The 23,592-nt window shown below is 45.2% G+C and overlaps 1 protein-coding gene across 1 annotated transcript in view; it reads right to left on the bottom strand.

The window, feature by feature from the left end:
• Positions 1–16,681: 16,681 nt before the first annotated feature.
• The window catches only part of LOC134568486 (gastrula zinc finger protein XlCGF17.1-like), a 77,894-nt gene continuing 70,983 nt past the window's right edge, over positions 16,682–23,592 (bottom strand). The window contains exon 3 of the mRNA XM_063427106.1: positions 16,682–17,939. Within this exon, the coding sequence (XP_063283176.1) occupies positions 16,918–17,874 (957 nt within the window). The 5' untranslated portion in view covers positions 17,875–17,939 and the 3' untranslated portion in view covers positions 16,682–16,917. The remainder of the gene's footprint in view (positions 17,940–23,592) is intronic.

Raw genomic sequence — 23,592 nt, 5'->3', positions numbered from 1 at the left:
AGGGGGAATATCAGGTCCCAGACAATCTTGCCACTGGTTCCCATATGTTCTGGGCAACCTGGAGGGTCAAGGTGGCTATCCTTTCCCTCGTACACCCGGAAGGCCTGAGTATACCCAGTCTCGCTATCACAGAGCTTATACATCTTTACACCATACCTAGAGCGCTTGGAAGCAACATACTGCTTGAATCCCAGCCTTCCCTTATACTTCATCAAGGATTCATCCACGCATATATTCCTTCCAGGTGTATAAGCCTCTGCAAACCTGGCAGCAAAGTGGGTAATCAGGGGGCGGATTTTATACAGCCTGTCAAACTGGGGATGCTCCCTAGGGGGACACAGGCTGTTGTCGCTGAAGTGCATGAAATGCAGAATCATTTCATACCTCTTCCTCGACATACATTGGGAGTAAATGGGGGTAGAGCAGATGGGGCTACTGCTCCAGTAGGAGCGAATGGAGGGCTTCTTTATGATGCCCATCAGCATAGTCAATGCCCAGAATCTTTTAAATTCTGGCACAGTGTGTATATTTGCCAAAAAAGAGTCCGGATTTGTAGCTCAGAATTGATGGGCATATAAATTAGTTTGGGCGACAATGTTCACCAATGCAGGGATCCTTAGGACAGGTGTCAATCCATATCTGCCAAGTGACCCTATGTAGGGGGAACAGTCCCTATTCTGCTCTGTGTCAGTGTGTATCATGGTCTCTGAGGACAGGTGTCAATCCATACCTGCCAAGTGACCCTATGTAGGGGGAACAGTCTCTATTCTGCTCTTTGTCAGTGTGTATGAGGGGCTTTGAGGACAGGTGTCAATCCATATCTGCCAAGTGACCCTATGTAGGGGGAATAGTCTCTATTCTGCTCTGTGTCAGTGTGTATCATGGTCTCTGAGGACAGGTGTCAATCCATACCTGCCAAGTGACCCTATGTAGAGGGAACAGTCTCTATTCTGCTCTGTGTCAGTGTGTATCATGGTCTCTGAGGACGGGGAACAGTCTCTATTCTGCTCTGTGTCAGTGTGTATCATGGGCTTTGAGGGCAGGTGTCAATCCATATCTGCCAAGTGACCCTATGTAGGGGGAACAGTCCCTATTCTGCTCTGTGTCAGTGTGTATCAGGGGTTTTGAGGACAGGTGTCAATCCATATCTGCCAAGTGACCCTATGTAGGGGGAACAGTCCCTATTCTGCTCTGTGTCAGTGTGTATCAGGGGTTTTGAGGACAGGTGTCAATCCATATCTGCCAAATGACCCAATGTAGGGGGAACAGTCCCTATTCTGCACTGTGTCAGTGTTTATCATGGTCTCTGAGGACAGGTGTCAATCCATACCTGCCAAGTGACCCTATGTAGGGGGAACAATCTCTATTCTGCTCTTTGTCAGTGTGTATGAGGGGCTTTGAGGACAGGTGTCAATCCATATCTGCCAAATGACCCTATGTAGGGGGAGCAGTCCCTATTCTGCTCTGTGTCAGTGTGTATCAGGGGTTTTGAGGACAGTTGTCAATCCATATCTGCCAAGTGCCCCTATGTAGGGGGAACAGTCCCTATTCTGCTCTGTGTCAGTGTTTATCATGGTCTCTGAGGACAGGTGTCAATCCATATCTGGCAAGTGACCCTATGTAGGGGGAACAGTCCCTATTCTGCTCTGTGTCAGTGTGTATCAGGGATTTTGAGGACAGGTGTCAATCCATATCTGCCAAGTGACCCTATGTAGGGGGAACAGTCTCTATTCTGCTCTGTGTGAGGAGGAGGAACGGGAAATGAGTAGCTCGGCATCCAACCTTGTGCAAATGGGGTCTTTCATGCTGTCGTGCCTGTAGAGGGACCCTCGTATAAAAAGGCTGAAGGAGAACGACCTGTTCTGGGTGTCCACGCTACTAGACCCCCGGTATAAGCAGACAGTGGCGGAAATGTTACAGAATTACAAGTCGGAAAGGATGCAGCATTTGCTAAATAAATAAAAAAGTATGCTTTACACAGCGTATAAGGGTGATGTCACAGCACAACGGGAATCTAACAGGGGAAGAGGTGAAAGTCATCCTCCTCCTCCTCCCACGACCACGCCATATCTGCCAAGTGACCCTATGTAGGGGGAACAGTCTCTATTCTGCTCTGTCAGTGTGTATCAGGGATCCTTAGGACAGGTGTCAATCCATATCTGCCAAGTGACCCTATGTGCGGGGAACAGTCCCTATTCTGCTCTGTGTCAGTGTGTATCAGGGGTTTTGAGGACAGGTGTCAATCCATATCTGCCAAGTGCCCCTATGTAGGGGGAACAGTCCCTATTCTGCTCTGTGTCAGTGTGTATCAGGGGTTTTGAGGACAGGTGTCAATCCATATCTGCCAAGTGACCCTATGTAGGGGGAACAGTCTCTATTCTGCTCTGTGTCAGTGTGTATCCGGGTCCCTAAGGACAGGTGTCAATCCATATCTGCCAAGTGACCCTATGTAGGGGGAACAGTCCCTATTCTGCTCTGTGTCAGTGTGTATCAGGGGTTTTGAGGACAGGTGTCAATCCATATCTGCCAAGTGACCCTATGTAGGGGGAACAGTCCCTATTCTGCTCTGTGTCAGTGTGTATCAGGGGTTTTGAGGACAGGTGTCAATCCATATCTGCCAAATGACCCAATGTAGGGGGAACAGTCCCTATTCTGCACTGTGTCAGTGTTTATCATGGTCTCTGAGGACAGGTGTCAATCCATACCTGCCAAGTGACCCTATGTAGGGGGAACAATCTCTATTCTGCTCTTTGTCAGTGTGTATGAGGGGCTTTGAGGACAGGTGTCAATCCATATCTGCCAAATGACCCTATGTAGGGGGAACAGTCCCTATTCTGCTCTGTGTCAGTGTGTATCAGGGGTTTTGAGGACAGTTGTCAATCCATATCTGCCAAGTGCCCCTATGTAGGGGGAACAGTCCCTATTCTGCTCTGTGTCAGTGTTTATCATGGTCTCTGAGGACAGGTGTCAATCCATATCTGGCAAGTGACCCTATGTAGGGGGAACAGTCCCTATTCTGCTCTGTGTCAGTGTGTATCAGGGATTTTGAGGACAGGTGTCAATCCATATCTGCCAAGTGACCCTATGTAGGGGGAACAGTCTCTATTCTGCTCTGTGTCAGTGTGTATCCGGGTCCCTAAGGACAGGTGTCAATCCATATCTGCCAAGTGACCCTATGTAGGGGGAACAGTCCCTATTCTGCTCTGTGTCAGTGTGTATCAGGGGTTTTGAGGACAGGTGTCAATCCATATCTGCCAAGTGACCCTATGTAGGGGGAACAGTCCCTATTCTGCTCTGTGTCAGTGTGTATCAGGGGTTTTGAGGACAGGTGTCAATCCATATCTGCCAAATGACCCAATGTAGGGGGAACAGTCCCTATTCTGCACTGTGTCAGTGTTTATCATGGTCTCTGAGGACAGGTGTCAATCCATACCTGCCAAGTGACCCTATGTAGGGGGAACAATCTCTATTCTGCTCTTTGTCAGTGTGTATGAGGGGCTTTGAGGACAGGTGTCAATCCATATCTGCCAAATGACCCTATGTAGGGGGAACAGTCCCTATTCTGCTCTGTGTCAGTGTGTATCAGGGGTTTTGAGGACAGTTGTCAATCCATATCTGCCAAGTGCCCCTATGTAGGGGGAACAGTCCCTATTCTGCTCTGTGTCAGTGTTTATCATGGTCTCTGAGGACAGGTGTCAATCCATATCTGGCAAGTGACCCTATGTAGGGGGAACAGTCCCTATTCTGCTCTGTGTCAGTGTGTATCAGGGATTTTGAGGACAGGTGTCAATCCATATCTGCCAAGTGACCCTATGTAGGGGGAACAGTCTCTATTCTGCTCTGTGTGAGGAGGAGGAACGGGAAATGAGTAGCTCGGCATCCAACCTTGTGCAAATGGGGTCTTTCATGCTGTCGTGCCTGTTGAGGGACCCTCGTATAAAAAGGCTGAAGGAGAACGACCTGTTCTGGGTGTCCACCCTACTAGACCCCCGGTATAAGCAGACAGTGGCGGAAATGTTACAGAATTACAAGTCGAAAAGGATGCAGCATTTGCTAAATAAATAAAAAAGTATGCTTTACACAGCGTATAAGGGTGATGTCACAGCACAACGGGAATCTAACAGGGGAAGAGGTGAAAGTCATCCTCCTCCTCCTCCCACGACCACGCCATATCTGCCAAGTGACCCTATGTAGGGGGAACAGTCTCTATTCTGCTCTGTCAGTGTGTATCAGGGATCCTTAGGACAGGTGTCAATCCATATCTGCCAAGTGACCCTATGTGCGGGGAACAGTCCCTATTCTGCTCTGTGTCAGTGTGTATCAGGGGTTTTGAGGACAGGTGTCAATCCATATCTGCCAAGTGCCCCTATGTAGGGGGAACAGTCCCTATTCTGCTCTGTGTCAGTGTGTATCAGGGGTTTTGAGGACAGGTGTCAATCCATATCTGCCAAGTGACCCTATGTAGGGGGAACAGTCTATATTCTGCTCTGTGTCAGTGTGTATCCGGGTCCCTAAGGACAGGTGTCAATCCATATCTGCCAAGTGACCCTATGTAGGGGGAACAGTCCCTATTCTGCTCTGTGTCAGTGTGTATCAGGGGTTTTGAGGACAGGTGTCAATCCATATCTGCCAAGTGACCCTATGTAGGGGGAACAGTCTCTATTCTGCTCTGTGTGAGGAGGAGGAACGGGAAATGAGTAGCTCGGCATCCAACCTTGTGCAAATGGGGTCTTTCATGCTGTCGTGCCTGTTGAGGGACCCTCGTATAAAAAGGCTGAAGGAGAACGACCTGTTCTGGGTGTCCACGCTACTAGACCCCCGGTATAAGCAGACAGTGGCGGAAATGTTACCGAATTACAAGTCGGAAAGGATGCAGCATTTGCAAAATAAATAAAAATGTATGCTTTACACAGCGTATAAGGGTGATGTCACAGCACAACGGGAATCTAACAGGGGAAGAGGTGAAAGTCACCCTCCTCCTCCTCCCACGACCACGCCATATCTGCCAAGTGACCCTATGTAGGGGGAACAGTCTCTATTCTGCTCTGTCAGTGTGTATCAGGGATCCTTAGGACAGGTGTCAATCCATATCTGCCAAGTGACCCTATGTACGGGGAACAGTCCCTATTCTGCTCTGTGTCAGTGTGTATCAGGGTCCCTGAGGACAGGTGTCAATCCATATCTGGCAAGTGACCCTATGTAGGGGGAACAGTCCCTATTCTGCTCTGTGTCCATGTGCATCAGGGGCTCTGAGGACAGGTGTCAATCCATATGTCAAGGTGTCAATATGTCATATGTCAGGTGTCAATCCATATCCATTGTGATTTAGGAATGTTAGGTGATTTCTGCCCTTTATGGATTAAAACCAGACTCTGCATCAACTGTGTAATTTTCCATGGGAGTTTTGCCATGGATCCCCCTCTTGCATGCCACAGTCCAGGTGTTAGTCCCCTTGAAACAACTTTTCCATCACTTTTGTGGCCAGAAAGAGTCCCTGTTGGTTTTAAAATTCGCCTGCCCATTGAAGTCAATGGCGGTTCGCGAACATTTGAGGAAGTTCGCGTTCGCCGTTCGCGAACCGAAAATTTCGGGTTCGCGACATCACTATGTGGGATGTAACTGATGTGTGAGTGGTTGTTTTATACCTCCCTGTGGGCGGACCTGTATTTGTAACAACTGCAATAAAAACCCGGCTGGGTGTGCCAGCACCTCAGACGACTGCTTGACCCTCAACACGGAGCCTTGTCTCGTTCTTGGGGGGATTCACTGTATGCTGATAGGGACTGACTGCCAGGAGTGTAAGCCGCTTGGGAGCTTTTTTTGTTCGTCTGCTAGCAGCTATTCGTGAGGTTCCAGTTCGGGAGTTTGGAGTACTTCCTTATTCCCTTGTATGCAGTTCGGGAGTTTGGTGCTTTCACTTATATCCAATTCGTGAGTTTTGGTGATTCTACAGTAGCTGTGCCTGTCTCAGAAAGGGGATTATCGCCTAAACGAATTTTAACCCCTTTTCTGCTGAAACGGTCCGTTACAGAGGGTAAGAAGGTCTGACAGTTTAACGACACAGGCTGGATTTTTATACAATTCCTCAGGCCAGGGGAACACCCCCTGGACCTGATGGAGCACCGAATTACAAGATGTACAAACCAATCAAACCAGTAATTTAAAGTATGACACTTCCACATACAGTAAACATTCCCTCCCCTCTACCTGTGATATAATTAAGGTAGTTAATGCATTAACTTAATTATCCACAGGCAGAACAAACACACATTTTTACAAAGTCCAATAAGTACCCCAAAACACAACATATCCCCACATCTTACATCCCCTGATAGCCCTAATCTGGGTGAACAACATATCCAAAAATCACCCAGATCAGGTGTTCAGAATAGTGATGTTACGAACACAAAATTTTCGGTTCGCGGACGGGAACTTCCGCAAATGTTCGCGAACGGGCGAACTGCGCGAACCGCCATAGACTTCAATGGGCAGACGAATGTTAAAACACACAGGGACTCTTTCTGGCCACAATAGTGATGGAAAAGTTGTTTCAAGGGGACTAACACCTGGACTGTGGCATTCCGGAGGGGGATCCATGGCAAAACTCCCATGGAAAATTACATAGTTAATGCAAAGTCTGGTTTTAATCCAAAGGGCATAAATCACCTAACATTCCTAAATTATTTGGAATAACGTGCTTTAAAACATTAGGTATGATGTATCGATCAGGTAGTGTAAGGGTTACGCCCGCTTCACAGCGACAGACCAAACTCCCCGTTTAACGCAACGCAAACAACCGCAAACAGTCCATTTGCACAACCGCAAACTCCCCATTTGCACAAGGTTGGATACCAAGCTAGCCATGTCCCGTTCCTTGTCCTCACTGATGTCATTGAAGGTCTCTTCCTCCACCCAGCCACGTACAACACCAAGGGTCCCCGAAAGGTGACAACAAGCCCCTTGTATTTTTTTTTTTTAAATGTACACTACTGTTACACCAGATATGAGTTGCACTGGTGTGAAACTGTGCCCTGGAAGGCCCTGAAACGCACACGTGTGAAGGAAACTGACTGCTATTATTTCACAGTCAAATGTCTAGTTTTTTTTTGTAATGTACACTACTGTAACACCAGTGATTGGCCCACGTCATGCCTACGCCCCCAAAACGTTTGTGTGTGGGGGTGCTGGAATGATGTGGGCCAATGGGAGCCTGATTCATCTTTTGGCTCCCACTGCCCCTTTTATAGCGAGCTCGTGACTCGAGCCGTGCTCCTAGTGCCAGGCGGGCCACGTGACCGATCACTGCGGTCAGGAGTGATCCAGCCACGCGCGGCTTAAGCTTAGGAGCCAGGTCAGTCCCAGGATAAGGTAAATACAGCCACAACCACCTTTCCCAATCACACACCTTTCCTAACGTCCTTTCCCATTAAAAGCATATTACCGCGTATTTAATAAAACAGATAGACCCCCTACTTCATCCAGGTTACCGATCGATGGTTTGATATTCTGAGTCCTCTCTGATTTACTGTACACGACTATTCGATATTCCCACAAATTTTATATAGCATTTTATGTTTGTTTGAGACCACCTTAAAAATATTGGATATCGCTAAAAATCATGATCACTATATACTTTCTCTACAAACCTCTAAAACGAACCAAACTACTCATTAGACTTGGGCACTTCAGAAATATTGTATGTATTGAATGTATTCGTACAAAAAAGAAATTAGTTTAGTCAGAACCTGAAATTCGTCAATTCTTCCATTCGTTTTTGTACGATATTCGTTTGGTCAGGCCCCGCCCCAATATTTTCGTTTCGGATAAACTCATTTGTTCATTCGGCACGATTTAATTCAACCAAATGAATTGAATACATAAAACCATGTTCCCTAACTAATCCATAAATACCGAATAGCTTCAACCAAACTCAGTATAACCATTCGTTTAAAATTTTGTTCATTGATCTAACAGCATGGCATTGAATGTTGTATGTCGTTTAATTTAAGCCTAAAACTCCCGGACTCACTCCCGAACCGTCTAATGCGTGAACGCTGCCAATCGCATGAAAATGTATTGGCACTATCAGTAAACTACCGAACACCACTTACTATAGTCATTCGCATGTCGAATGACATTGCAAATGCAATGCATTCCTTTTGCTTAGTTTCTTGGGCTCATGAATCATCATGCTTCCCTGACAGGTGGTACTGGAAACACAGTAGCATTTTATAAGAGAGTGGGAAAGTAGGAGCCAATTAAATAGGCTTTTACATACTGCCAGACAAAACTGTAAAAAAATAAAAGTATCAACTCAAGTCCTTCAATGCAAAATCTATCCAGATTTTCTATAGGCCAGCCATTCAGCCATTTTGGAGGTCACCCAGTCCACCACCCTGTCAGCCATTTTAGGCACTTTGATAGGGACCTTGCCAGAAGTGGTCATGTCCTCCTCCAGCTCCTCAAGTGACATAGACATGGATATAGTGGAGGGGGGCATTGGCCACTCTGGCCAGGAGGAAGGAGAAGCAAGTGGGAGAAGCAAGAAGAAGCAAAGACAGCCTAGAATGTTAAAAGTAGCATGTCCTGGGAGGAAGAATAAGTACGCTGATAGCTTTCGTGCAGAGGAGAATACAGTACTGGTAAACAAGTTTTGCCAGTACTACCAATGTATGTTTGGGGGAGCAGCCAAAAAGACTTCAAGAGCAAAGAAGGACAATCGGTGGAGGAAGATTGTGGCAGCGGTGAATGCTGTTGGAGGGAACAACCGCACCCAGGAGGTGGTGAAGAAACGGTAAGTGCACTTATATTCCTAAAATATAATTTTCATTATGCCATGTTTTTTTTAAACTTATTTTTTTCCTCCATGTGCTTTTGCTACACACCCCCACCAGTGGCAGCTATGCTTTTAAAGTCTTTTAAAAGTGAGGGTTGGGTCACTTAAGCACACAGAGGGAAAAAAAACACTCTGCAGTAACACAGGGTGTCTGGAGGGAGTATCTGCAGTAATACAGAGTGTCTGGAGGGAGTATCTGCAGTAACACAGGGTGTCTGGAGGGAGTATCTGCAGTAATACAGAGTGTCTGGAGGGAGTATCTGCAGTAATACAGGGTGTCTGGAGGGAGTATCTGCAGTAATACAGAGTGTCTGGAGGGAGTATCTGCAGTAATACAGGGTGTCTGGAGGGAGTATCTGCAGTAATACAGAGTGTCTGGAGGGAGTATGTGCAGTAACACAGAGTGTCTGGAGGGAGTATCTGCAGTAATACAGAGTGTCTGGAGGGAGTATCTGCAGTAATACAGGGTGTCTGGAGGGAGTATGCGCAGTAACACAGAGTGTCTGGAGGGAGTATGTGCAGTAACACAGGGTGTCTGGAGGGAGTATCTGCAGTAACACAGAGTGTCTGGGGAGAGTATCTGCTGTAACACAGAGTGTCTGGGGGGAGGATCTGCTTGTAACATTTATATGCACAAAAAAATAATAATAAATTGAAAAAAATAAATACAATGGTTGCAGCTTCCGAATTAATCTAAAATGGATGCTGTCCAGTAGGTGGGAGGGTCTGCTAGGGAGGGTGTGCTGCTGATTGGCTGGAATGTGTCTGCTGACTGTGAGGTACAGGGTCAAAGTTTACTCAATGATAAAGAATAGGGGCGGACCGAACATCGCATGTGTTCGCCCACGGTGGCGAACGCGAACATGCTATGTTCGCCGGGAACTATTCGCCAGCGAACCGTTCGGGACATCACTAGCTCTATCTATGCATTGGCGCGAGGGGATAACGTGGCCACTGAACATTGTGGCGGGGTATCAGCCTCTCAGTGACAGTTAATCATAAGATAGAATGGGAGTGACAGGTGAGGCCCTCTCTATGCCACATGCGAGGCGACCAACTATGATTTGGCCCAAGGGGTGTAGTACCTCCGAGTATGAGGATGAGCGTTGGCCTCGCGGGACCACTATCCTAAGGCGGAGAAGTCAAGGGACACCTAGGACCCTGACAGCCATCCACAGCTAACTAAGATGGGAGAAAAGGCAGCATAAGGGAGGACAGAATTGATGAATGCGTATGGAAAATGTGAGGTGAACGAGGAAGTACCGCAGGGCCGACCGTAACTGAAGTGCCGAGTAAGCACGACAGAGACCAGGTGGAACGGTCGTATGGAGCATGCCCGGCTATAGGTAATAAAATACGAGTTGACGCCAAGCCCACGGGACCCAGTGCGAGCATGTTTGAGTTTGAGCGTGTGTGTGTGTGCTGGCACACTAGCTAAAGCCAAAAAAGGCAAAACAATTAAGACTAGGTTTGGTGACAGGTGAGGCCCTGCTAGATGCCAAGCGGCATGAGAGGCTATATGAGTTGGCACGAGGGGATAACGTGGCCACTGAACGTTGTGGCGGGGTGTCGGCCTCTCAATGACAGTTAAACATAAGATAGAATGGGAGTGACAGGTGAGGCCCTCCCTATGCCACATTGCGAGGCGAATAACTATGATTTGGCCCGAGGGGCGTAGTACCTCTGAGTATGAGGATGGGTGTTGGCCTCGCGGGACTACTAACCTAAGGCGAAGAAGCCGAGGGGAAATTACCACTAGTGGGCACCTAGGACCCTGACAGCCAGCAACAGCTAACTAAGAGGGGAGGGTAAGGAGTGAGATAGTGTGGTGAAAATGAGGGGGGTGTATAAGTAGGAAACATAAAGCCGACTGTAACAGAAGGACAGAGTGAGCCCATCAGAATCCAGGTGGTTAGGCTGTATAAAGTACGCATGGAACAAAAAAGGATATAAAATGCGTATACGAGTGTATAGCCCTCGGGGCTCATAAGGGCCAGATCGTGTGCCCGGTAACGAGAAAAAAAAAACGTAACGCTCCTTCTGGAAAATAACGGAGCATGGGTATAGCGGGCAGACGTGGCCCAGCCAAGCAGGGAAACGAAAACCCGAGGTCAAAATGCAGGTCAGACCCCGTGACAGGACCGAAAACTGCTTGGGAACAGCAACTACGTAGCTTAAGACCACGTATTGTCACGGTACCTACGGTGTCTACCTCAGAGGAGGCTAGACACCTAGACGTCCATCCTCAAAAGGGGGCTGGCGCGCTCCCGATCTCGTCAGTCTCTCTGGCCGTTTGCACGCTGGTCGCGATAGCTCCGCATCCTTTTATGACGCGGCACTCATAAGCCGACGTCATGACATCAATCACGGCCCGATCCGCCAGAGACCGCAAATCAGGACTTATTGGGGGCGGACTCAACAATTAAGAGCCAAGGTATAAAAGAGCATTATTTGGAATGGTTCATTGCCCTGTTGTGGTTCTAGCTAGTCTGGTCACTCAGTGCTCTTTTGTCTATTGCTCTTTGGTTTTTGATTCGGCTTTGTATTCTCGACCCTGCTTACCTCTCTTTTGACCCGGCTTGTCTCTCGATTACCTATGAGTCTCCTGCGGACTCATTAGTAAAATGTTTAAAATGTCCTGATTAGGTCGACCTAATACCATGACACCTACCCGTATCCAGAACTGCACACAACACACGTGTGTGAGGCCACATGGCCGCCGGTGAGTACAGATGTGCACGTGCGAGGGCGTCGCAGGGAGTGAGGGGCTGACGGCCATGAATGCCGGAAACAAAACCGACCCCCCAAAAGCCACGGTCGAAAGAGGGCGACGAGGAGGACGAGACACATTCCTCCAGACTGCAAGGTGTACGAGCCAGAGAAGCCTGCCCTGGACGGACAGCAGAGGCTTGGAGCGCCAGGGACAACCAGAGATCCGGAGCAGAGCCCAGGAGGACCGCGGACAAACAAGCAGCAGGGAAACAGCAGGCCAGGCAAAGAAGCCTCGAGGACCAGGTAAGTTTAGGAATAGAGCGACCAGAAGTAGCGACATGCGAATTGCTAAAATCACGTATGGGACGGCTTAAGGTGAGTAGGGGGGATTTAAGTAGGGTAACATGCCCCTCCCACAACTGCAGGCCAAGCCTTCACATATATACACACACACACACATTTTTTGTTTACTTTTATTAACTTTATTTTAACTTTTATTAACTTTATTTTAACTTTTCCACCAGCAGGGGGACTGCCTGTCAGTTCAGGCAGTTCAGGCAGTCCCCCTGCTGGCAGCACAATGGACACCTATGGGGGCCATAAATTGGAGAGGGGTGACCTCTCTGGGATGAGTCCAGAAGGTCACCCCCAAAGAAGAAGAGGGAGAAGAGGGAGAACACGGCGATCGGTTATTTTTTAAAATAAATTATTTTTGGGTGGGGGGGGCTATATCGTTTTTTTATTACCCCCCCCCAAAAAAAAATAACACTTTCCCCCCCTCCTTCCCCATGTACTTACCGATCGCCGCGTTCCCCCTCTTCTTCTTTGGGGGGACCTTCTGGACCGACCCTTCGAGGCACTCCGTAACATTTAAAGCATCTGAAGGCATGCTCTTCCTACTCTGCCAGATGCCACGTGCGGCAAACCCGGAAAGGATCGCTCCGGGGGGGGGGGATCACTCGGTTCCCCGGCAGAGTAGGGGGGTATTCCACGATGCCTTGATATCGAGGCATCATGGAATACCATCAGCTTCCAGCGCTCAAAATAGCCGCAGACGTACCAGGTACATCCGAGGTCATTAACGACCATTTTTTGTCGGACGTACCTGGTCCGTCCGTGGTCATTAAGGGGTTAAAAAGTGTTTAATAAAATCAGCTCATTGATTAAAAACTTCACCGGCACTGCAGTTTCTAAAGATAGGAACAAACTGTCCTCTAGGGACATTTCCAAGTAAAGGTTTAAAATTAAACCTGGTGGCGTCGATAAAACGATTCACATCCACTTTGTTTTAAAAAACGTTTTGGTTTTAATAGTATAATTTTCAATATAAATCTTAAGGTCTAAAAATTGGACACTACATTTACTAAAATTAGTAGTGAGGACAATATTGTTCTTATTATTTTAAAACTTTTTACAATTAGGGTAGGTCTATCTGATAACTATGCTAAGGGATGGAGAGAGATCGATAAGGAGAAATAATCTGATGGATACCTGCAGCTGTTCAGGAAATCCCTTGCATATATCTGCACCTTAACCACGTCCATACTGTTTCTATTCTAATCAGGCTAGGGGAAATCTATTTATAAAAAAAATATATGAAAAGTTAAAAAAAATAAAAAAAAGATAAAGAAATGAAAATAAATATAAGGGTAAAAATAGACCTCTGTGTGTTAATTGTCCAACAGATCTAATAGCATCAAATTGCAATGGACAAATATCACCAAGTGTCTCTACCCTATTAATCTAAGATCACACACATACGTCTAAACATAGAATATTACCTTTTTAATTTTATATAATTAGTTATTTCTATTTAGATTAATTTTTTTATATCGTAATGTAAATGTTTTTATCAATGTAATATATGGTAAATGAGATTATATGTGTGTGTATATATATATATATATATATATTATACATTTTACATTAATCTCTACTCTTTTTTCTCTTTTATTTTCAAAAGGTATCTATTATTATTTCACATTACATCAAAAGATGGATTGATAACCCAGCAGTATGTAGCAAACCTGGTCCTCTGCCCCTTCGGTTGCATGAATCCCCATTGTTCATTTCTCAAATAAATGTTTCCCCCCACCCTTTCATATTGGAAGATGCAGACCAGCCCCTGGCTCATTAACTTCAAGGAAGTCAAATAAACTTAAGTGCTCTCTCTGGCTAGTCACCATTTGTATAACCAAACTCACATGTTCTGTTAAATGGCGGCCATCTTGTCTCCCGAACACAGACAGCAATCATTGTTCATCGAAGGCATGGAACCGTTTTCGGAACCTCCACGATATGGTTCCCGTGGAAACTGTTCCACTGTTTGGCCCTCTCACAGACAAGCAAGGAGAGTGTTGTTGGGAGGAAATATCCTACAGAACTGGTGGGGGTGAGGGAGGGGGAGCAATTGCACCCTAAGAGCCAGGGGGAGCCTACAGTTATTCTCATAGTGAAACTCCCAAAAGTTGACCAGACAATACCGCTTTTTCTCCAGCAACTATTTTAGGCATCATCAACCTGGGCAGCCAGTCCCAGCTTTACCTCAATGGCGTTTCCCCTAGACGGTCGAGATCTGAGAACTCTTTGGTCTGAAGGAATGGGTTTTGAGGATCTTGATCTTCCAGAAATGCTTTGACTGCAGGACTTCGTAGCGGAGTCCTGAGTGAAACTTATGATTGCTGTTACTTGGGGCTTAGGCTTTAGGAGTGAGTCTGGGGCAGATAAACACCAGTTATGGCTGCAGGCAGGCAGATCTTGAGGTGAACAAAATAAATTAATGGGAGAGATAAGAGATAGATGAAATTCATAAATGGAGAACATCAATTATCCAGACAATGTGTGGAATAACTCCAACACTAACAAAAATAAACACTAAACAAAGCAAGAGTTGAGCACAAAATGTATAGTAGTTTTCAAATGAAACAGTAAAACTATAGGGCAGGAGTGTAAAGAGGGGCTTGGTAGAGTTATCACAATACCAATGCATCATTTGTAAATTGACTGGCACTGTCAGTCAGGGCCGGACTGGGAGAAAAATTCGGCCCGGGCATTTTTTTATCACAGCGGCCCACTAAGAAGGGGGCGGGGCAGAGGAGGTGTGTTTTGTCATCACCAATGACAAGCACGCCCCCTCTCAAAGTGAGCATGTTGGTTTAATGCTCTTCCAGGGCAGACCATGCGCAGAGGTCTGCTGAAGAGCTCTAGCATGAGAAAAAAAAACTGTATTAGTTCTGCACAGTGCAAGCAAATTTAATAACATGCTTGCACTGTGTTTCCTTGCAACTTGTCTCTGGTGTCTCTATAACTGGATACCAGGAGACAAAAATGCCAGGAAAGAGTATTGTGCATGTGTTTGGAGTCTGCTTGTGATATTGCGTGTGTGTAGAGTGAGCTGATTGTGGTGTGGTATTGTGTAATAAGGTCGGTTTTAGACATGTTGTGTCTGTGGTGTAATGTGATGCATATGTGGCTAGGGGCTGTAGAGAATGTATGTAAAGGGATGTAGCAAGTGTGTGCATACAGGCTATAGAGTGTGTGTATGGGTGATGTAGTGTTTGTAGAAAGTGTGTGTTTTTGGGGTGTAGTATGTGTTTGCTTACAATGAATCTAGTGTGTGTGTGTATAGGGGATCCAGAGTGTGTATGTTAAGAGTGTAGTGTGTGTGCGTGTGTGTGTATAGGAGTCTAGTGTCTGTTTGAAGGACCCAGAATGTGTAGGAGATCTAGTGAGTGTGTTTATAACGGATGCAGAGTGTATATAGGGATCTAGTGTGTGTATGTGTGTAGATGATCCAGAGTTGGGTAAGGGATCTAGTGTGTGTCTGGAATGTAAGGTGTTTAGGGGTGCAGTATGTATGTATGTATGTATATATATATATATGTGTGTGTTTGGAACTATTGTGTATGTGTGTGGTGCAGTGTGTTGGGGGGGTTCTGTGTGTATGTGAGGGCTGCAGTATGTGTGCATGATGGATACTGTGTGTGATGGATGCTGTGTGTGAGGGTGTGGTATGTGAGGGTGCGGTGTGTGGTGTGGGTGAGAGTGCTGAGAGTGCTGTGTGTGATGGTGTGAGAGTGCGATGGGTGTGAGAGTGCTGTGTGTGATGGGTGTGAGAGTGTTGTGGGTGAGAGTGCTGAGTGTGATGGGTGTGAGAGTGCTGAGTGTGATGGGTGTGAGAGTGATGGGTGTGAGAGTGATGGGTGTGATGGGTGAGAGTGCTGAGTGTGATGGGTGAGAGTGCTGAGTGTGATGGGTGAGAGTGCTGAGTGTGATGGGTGAGAGTGCTGTGTGTGATGGGTGTGAGAGTGCTGTGGGTGAGAGTGCTGAGTGCTGTGGGTGAGAGTGCTGAGTGTGATGGGTGTGAGAGTGATGGGTGTGAGAGTGATGGGTGTGATGGGTGAGAGTGCTGAGTGTGATGGGTGAGAGTGCTGAGTGTGATGGGTGAGAGTGCTGTGTGTGATGGGTGAGAGTGCTGTGTGTGATGGGTGAGAGTGCTGAGTGTGATGGGTGAGAGTGCTGAGTGTGATGGTTGAGAGTGCTGTGGGTGATGGGTGTGAGAGTGCTGTATAAATGTTAGAATGGATTTTGTGTGTGGGGGGGGGGGAATAAACAAATAATTTAACAGGCATTATGTCCCCCCTCCCTTCTTACCTTTAGCCTGGGAGGGGGGGACTGGTACCTGGGACTGGGAGGCAGAGTGGCAGTGTTCCCTGGTGGTCCTCGTGGTGAGTAAAGTCCAGCCTGCGGGCTAGAGTTCACTCTCGCAAGATCCGGTCGTTGCCATGGCAACGCTCCGGATCTCGCGAGAGAAACCCGGCGGAGCTGCAAGTTAGAGCTCCGCCGGGTCCTCTCTCCGGACAGGCTGGCTCCCTCCCTCTCTCCCCCGCCGGCGGCCGCATTGGACAGCATGTGGGCCGGTGAGGGAGATCTTTGATCTCCCTCACCGGGCCGCCATGGAATGCAGCGGGGCCGGCGCTCGGATAGTGCCGGCCCTGCATAGACCGGCAGGGGAGATCCTGGGACCTCCCCTGCCGGCCTCAGCCCATGGCCACCGCGGCCCACCGGGCATTTGCCCGGTGTGCCCGATGGCCAGTCCGGGCCTGCTGTCAGTTATTTATTGTGTCAGGATGAGAAAGGCTATGCTTTAAAGTGAGATACTGGATGGTAAACAAAATTTCAATGATGATTATAGAATGGTTCACCTTCACAATACAGGATGTTTTATTCCCATTTTAATCCATAAATTAATTAGAACATCTAAGATATTTCTCTTACATTAAAAACAAGGGAAACGTTTCTCCCGTTTTAGTTCTCTGGTGTGCATCAAGATTAGGTTTACTGATTAAACATTTTCCACTTTCTGAACATTAGAAGATTTTCTCTCCTGTGTGAGTTTTCTGATGTGCAACAAGAAGTGATTTACAGACAAAGCATTTTCCACATTCAGAACATGAGAACGACTTCGCTCCTGTATGAGTCCTCTGATGTTTAAGAAGGTGTGTGTGCCAACTAAAACATTTTCCACATTCAGAACATGAGAATGGCTTCTCGCCTCTATGATATTTCTGATGTGCAATAAGACCTGATTTACTGCCAAAACATTTTCCACATTCAGAACATGAAAAAGGTTTATTTTCGTTGTGAGTTCTCTGATGTCTAATATGATCTAGTTTAAAATGAAAACATTTCCCACATTCAGTACACGAGTAAGGTTTTTCCCCTTTGTAAATCCTTTGGTGTACAATAAGATCTTTGTGAATGCAAAATGTTTTCCCACATTTAAAACAAGAGAAAGGTTTCTCTCCTTTTCGAGTTTTCTGATGTGAAAATAGACTTGCACTACTGCCAAAACATTTCCCACATTCAGAACATAAGAAAGGTTTCTCTCCAGTGTGAGTTCTCTCATGTGTCTCAAGAGACAGTTTAGTGGTGAAACTTTTCGCACATTCAGAACATGAGAAAGGTTTCTCTCCTGTGTGAATTCTCTGGTGTGTAACAAGATTTGAGAACTGGCTAAAACATTTCCCACATTCAGAACATGAGAAAGGTTTCTCTCCTGTGTGAATTCTCAGATGTGTAACAAGACATGTTTTGCTGGCAAAACATTTCCCACATTCAGAACATGAGAAAGGTTTCTCTCCTGTGTGAATTCTCAGATGTTTAACAAGACATGTTTTGCTGGCAAAACATTTTCCACATTCAGAACATGGGTAACGTTTTGCTTTTCCGTTTACTATCTCCTTTGTAGTTTTATAGGATTCTGACAGATTCCTTGATTTGTCAGAGTTGGTATCATTGGTCCTTCTATTAAAAGATTTCTTCATATTCCTGCTTAACGTATTTCTGTTCTTGTCACGTTCTTCAGAATAACCTCTGCTGACGGAAATACCTGAAAAGAAATGTACTGGGAGTTAATTTTTTTTTTTTTTTTTTTTAAATCTGTCTCTAAATGATTTGTTTACCACATTTGAAACATTACATGAAACATCAGAAATATGAATATTAAACCTCATGGTGATTGATCAGCACTAGTGATGTCCCGAACTGTTCGCCGGCGAACATAGCGTGTTCGCGGTGGGCGAACATATGCAATTTTCGGTCCGCCCCCTATTAGTCATCATTGAGTAAACTTTGACCCGGAACCTCACAGTCAGCAGACACATTCCAGCCAATCAGCAGCAGACCCTCCCTCCCAAAATGTGTCTGCTGACTGTGAGGTTCCGGGTCAAAGTTTACGCAATGATGACGAATAGGGGGCGGACTGGAAATCGCATATGTTCGCCCACCGCGAACACGTTATGTTCGCCGGCGAACAGTTCGGGACATCACTAATCAGCACCTTAAAAATATATTGTGTGTTTTAATTCCCTTCATTAAAAGAAATGTGTACAAACAAACATTTATTATTTGCTTTGCACAATGCATTTTAGTTCATTAAGCCTAATTTACCTACATTCCCTCTAGCATGTAAGCTTGTTGAGCAGGGCCCTCAACCTCTCTGTTCCTGTACGACCACTTGTCTGGTTAAATTTTCATGTATGTTAGTCCACTCATTGTAAAGCGCTGCAAAATTTGATGGCGCTATATAAATAATAATTCATACTTCAGGAATGGTTCACGGCAGGGCCGGACTGGGAAAAAATTCGGCCGGGCATTTTTCAATCACAGCAGCCCCCTGACAAGGGGGTGGGGCCAGAGAGGGTGTGTTTTGTCATGACTAATGACAAGCACGCCCCCTTTCAAAGTGGGCATGTTAGTTCAATGCGCAGAGCCCCAAGAAGAGGTCAAGCATGGGAAAAAGGCCCTGTATTTGTGCTGCGCAGCGCAAGCAAATTTAATAACATGCTTGCGCTGTGTTTGTTTGTAACTTGTCTCTGGTGTCTCCATAAGTGGGATACCAGAGGACAAAAGGGCCAGGAAAGCGTATGATGCATGTGTTTGGAGACTGCTTGTAGGATTGCATGTGTGGAGAGTGAGCGAATTGTGGTGTGGTATTGTGTAAATAGGTTGATTTCATTCATGTTTGTGGTGTAATATGTGTGGCTAGGGGCTATATAGAGTGCGTGTGTATAAGGGGCATAGTGTGTATAGGGGATGTAGTGAGTGTGTGCATACAGGCTATAGTGTGTATATAAGGGGATGTAGCAAGTGTGTGTATACGAGCTGTAGTGTGTGTGTGTGTATATAGGTGACGTAGTGTGTGTAGGGGTTGTAGAGAGTATGCGTTTGCATGGGGGATCCAGAGTTTGTATGTCAGGAATGTAGTATGTATAGGTGGTGCAGTGTGTGTAGTAGATCTAGTGTGTAAAGGACCCAGAGTATGTGTGTGTAGGATTCAGAGTGTATATTTTATGTTTGGACGTATTGTATTTGTGAGCCGCTAGCATTCCTATGGTAGTTTCACAAACAGTGACTTTAAATGACCACCGGTCTTTCGGTACTTTCCTTCCAACTGTGTATTCGTGTGTTTTCTTATGAGTCCATATTAAAGTATGTTTCATGTGGCATTCGGCTAATTATGCTGGGATCTGAGCGGTAGTTTCCTGAAGTATGCGCTCAGATCCCAGCTATCTACCTATATATGTCATTCGGTTAAATAGCACGAATAACGTGCAAGTTATACATTTTTGAGTAAAAAGACCAGTTCTGCTGTACAGACGGATAATCCACTTAACACGATATTCTTACGGGAGTATCCCTCTCGTACCGCAGTGCATGGTGAGAAAATGGTCCTGTATGTTCAGTTCCCCATGTAGTCCCCTACTGTACAACCCCTGTACAGTGATTAAGGAAACCCCTTTCATGGGGAACCACAAATACTGGAGCTGTGAATTAAAAACCTCAGTTGACTCCCAGAACTGTGTTTCGTCCGGTTACTGGGGGATTTGGGATATTGCCTTCATTCAGCGTTTTTCTTGGATTACTTTATTCTACCAGCGGAGATATTGGGATTTAATATTGCAGCTCCACTACAGTTGTGTTTTGTGGAGTTTTCCAGACTTTGTAAAATGTATGTTTCTTCCTGCTTAAAGTTAATTGAGTTAGTTCATGGTCTTCATTAATTATATCACAGGCAGAGGGGGAGGGATTGTGTACACTGTATGGGAGTGTCTGAATGTAAACCTGTTTTTATTGGCTTGTATGTTTTGTATTCGGTGCCCAACCAGGTCCGCCTGGGCATCACCTTTGCAGTATAACTTGTATAAAAGACCAGTGTGCAGGGTGGACTGACCGGTTGGGCACTTCGGACGGACTGCAAAGTTATTCACTAGGCGATCGGGGCCCGGCACAACTATACTTACTAGCATAGGAGGAGGGGGGGGGGCCTGGTCCTGTACGCCGAGGCGCGTCAACCGGAATCCATTACAAAGTGTTCGGAAGGATTCTAAGTGTGTGGAAGGATTCCGCACACTGCCTTAAAAAGCAGAAAAGACTGGGGTCGGCCCTCTTTCGATCCCAGCAGCCAGCCAGCTTTATTTTATTTTATTTACCACCTCAATAATATCATCAGAGAGCACTATCTGCTGTTTTTATCTCCTTCTTCTGAGAGTTGGACAAAACCCCTGGAGGACAAGACATCCTGTAAGCGGGGATTATTCCGCTATATGCCTACAAACCCTGAGCTGGCTATAGCTCATCCAAATGTGAGTGTACTACTTATGTTTTAATACTGCTATATTAACTGTAAACACTCCACACGATTGGTCCTCTCTTCTTGTGTTTTCCATATCACGAGACGGTGTGAACTACTACAACAAGAGAATTCACCGCCACAGTGGAATTAGAGACTAGAATCATCTGATCTCCTGATACTCATTGGAACTTATCTATTATTTTTAACTCTACTTATTTTTTATTATTATCGTTTATCTTTTATGGATTTATTTTTAATTTTATCGCAACCTTTCTTTGTTTTTATTGTGTATTCCTTATATAGAGGGTTACCCTCTATAAGGTCGCTGCCTGTCCTATATATTATTAGCGCTAACCTACACCCCTTTTTTCTGCACTGTATTTTATCATACCCCTCTGGTTTTAGCTGCTTTTAATATGTCCATTTTTGATGATAGAAATAAGCATTCTATTGATATAGAAAACGTATTTTCCGCTCAGCCAAGTAGCCCTATCTATATTAGACCTCCCACCTTTACCCAACAGGAATTATTTATTAAATTAGAAAGAGCCTTAACGACTGAAATTAAACTTAAATGGGAGATTGCCACTTTTAAAAAATTCATTGATTAACACAGAACACCTCGTGGCCTGAGACTTATGAAATTACCTACCTCAGACCAGGATGATCTAGAATTATGAATGAGTGGAATGGTAAATTAGAAACCTGTACATTTGGTCTCATGGAAACCCTAATCAAGAAAAAAAGCAAAAAACTTCTAAATCTAGATAGGGAAATTAATGACCTGAGAGACGAGCTCATGCCCTATACAGAAAGTAACGTATACCAACAAAATTCAGTCTTAATTCAGAGCAAAATCAAAAAAATAGAAACAGATACCAAACACATTAAAGTAAAAAATAGAATTAAATAGAAAGTACACATCATAAAATCAATCTTTCAATATGAGAACAGAGCCACAAAAATACCAAAGACCAACAGCAGTTAATACACGCCATGAATCCCCATATGTCACCAGAAATTCCAATCACCTCACTAACCCACCCTCTCACCATTCCCCTCACAAACCAAGACCTTATTATAGGAATTTCAACCCCAATCATGCACCTACATTTTCATACCATCGATCAGCTACATTCAAACCACGGAGAGTTCCTTACCATACCTCTATGCACCAAGATTCCCGTTCCAATTACTACAATGCACGTAGTCCTGATACTCACAAACACTCACCAAAAACCCAAAGACCTAGTCACTACTATAAAAATCCCAGCGAAACTCCTATTGCACACACCAATAGGTATCAATTATTATCTATTGATTTTGAAATCGAAAATGATCATTTTTTAGAGATTCAGACACACCCCAATACTTTTGTGAACACACCATACCCAACAAGAGCAAAGAAAAGAACTCTAAGCCCAGAGGCAAACGGAGTGGCAGAGGACAACAAAAAAGAGAGATTAGAAAGACAATAACTGCCCCAAATGAGTCAGATGCCGGTATTTTTCATTTATCGCAAAAAGTTTTAAATGCAGCACAGATTTCAGTTTTAAGCAAAGGACTAAAATATGCTCCAACGAATTCTTTTAAACCTTTTGAAGCATTTTTAGAGGTCAATAAATTCGTACGGAAAGCTACACAAAAGATTTTGTTTTTTTTTTAATTCTTCATTTTGGTGTGCAACAAAGAAATAACATACAGGCTGGTAGCGCCACAACAGCTGCTACAGGCTCAATGTGGTCAAACATTTGTATACAGTGTCATGGCAAGATAGACAATTGCACTTTAAGTTTAACCCCTTAAGGACACATGACATATGTGACATGTCATGATTCCCTTTTATTCCAGAAGTTTGGTCCTTAAGGGGTTAAGAGACAGGCTTCAGCATAGATAATAGTGTAACACATGAATAATAACAGGCTAGGGGACCATCGTTAGTAAGAAGGTATAGCGTGCATTCAAGAATGAAACGTTGTTTAGATGTTTTGCTAACTTAGCGCAGTCTGGCACTATGGGAGAGTCAGCAAGCCAGGCACCCATCTGATTACTGTACACTTTAGTAGATGTTAACTATAATAGTGTTGCAGATCATTCTGTTGTGCCCTGCTCTTAGAGAATGGGGGACTAACTGTCCAGATAACAGTAGTTTATGAGGCGAGTGGGTTATTACAACTTAGTTAACGTGTCCAAAGTTCATATATGCAGTAGGGGAAAAAAGAAAGCAAAAAACAAACAATAAGAGAGCATAGGTAAACGTAGTGTAGTGGTCTAGGCACTCGCTTGTAAAGGGTACATTATGTGCTTCTGTAAGCCCGCCGAAGGCTATCCTGTGCCTATGATGTTTAGCGTTGTTTGGCAATTAAGGTAATAGTAAGAGGTACCCTTCGTGGGTATTATGCGCAGGATATACATTGCAGGGTATAGTTTAAACCTTGCAGAGAAATTCAGCTGCTCAAAGTACATGATATAAAAAACAAACAAAAAAAACTGCCAGATTTGATGTTTATCTGGAGCGGTGTCCCCTAAAACTGGTCCTAGTACCCCACTTGTATGACAAAATAAACTAAGATGAGAGACATCTTAAGGCTGTGCTGTTATCAGGTAAGGTAAGCTAGGAGTAGCATTAACATTAGTAAAGTTACTAGCAATTTGGTCTAAAGCATTGAGAGGATGTGAGAATAGTTAAAAGGAGACAGCAAAACAGCATTTAGTTACAGACAGAGTTCTTGTTACAGCTCTGGAAACTTGCCCCCGTACTCGGGTGCGGCTCTCAGATCTCCGTTCTCGGTCCGCAGTCATCCAACACCTGCTCTGTGGGTCTTTTGGGAATGCGTGTAGGCCGCTGGCTTTGTGTGGGGGATCCACCAGTCCGAAGTTCCCGATATTGGGCCCATGGTTCCCTGAC

The sequence above is a fragment of the Pelobates fuscus genome, chromosome 7, assembly GCF_036172605.1.
Source record: "Pelobates fuscus isolate aPelFus1 chromosome 7, aPelFus1.pri, whole genome shotgun sequence".
Taxonomy (NCBI): Eukaryota; Metazoa; Chordata; class Amphibia; order Anura; family Pelobatidae; genus Pelobates; species Pelobates fuscus.
This window is presented reverse-complemented; position numbering and strand designations above follow the sequence as displayed.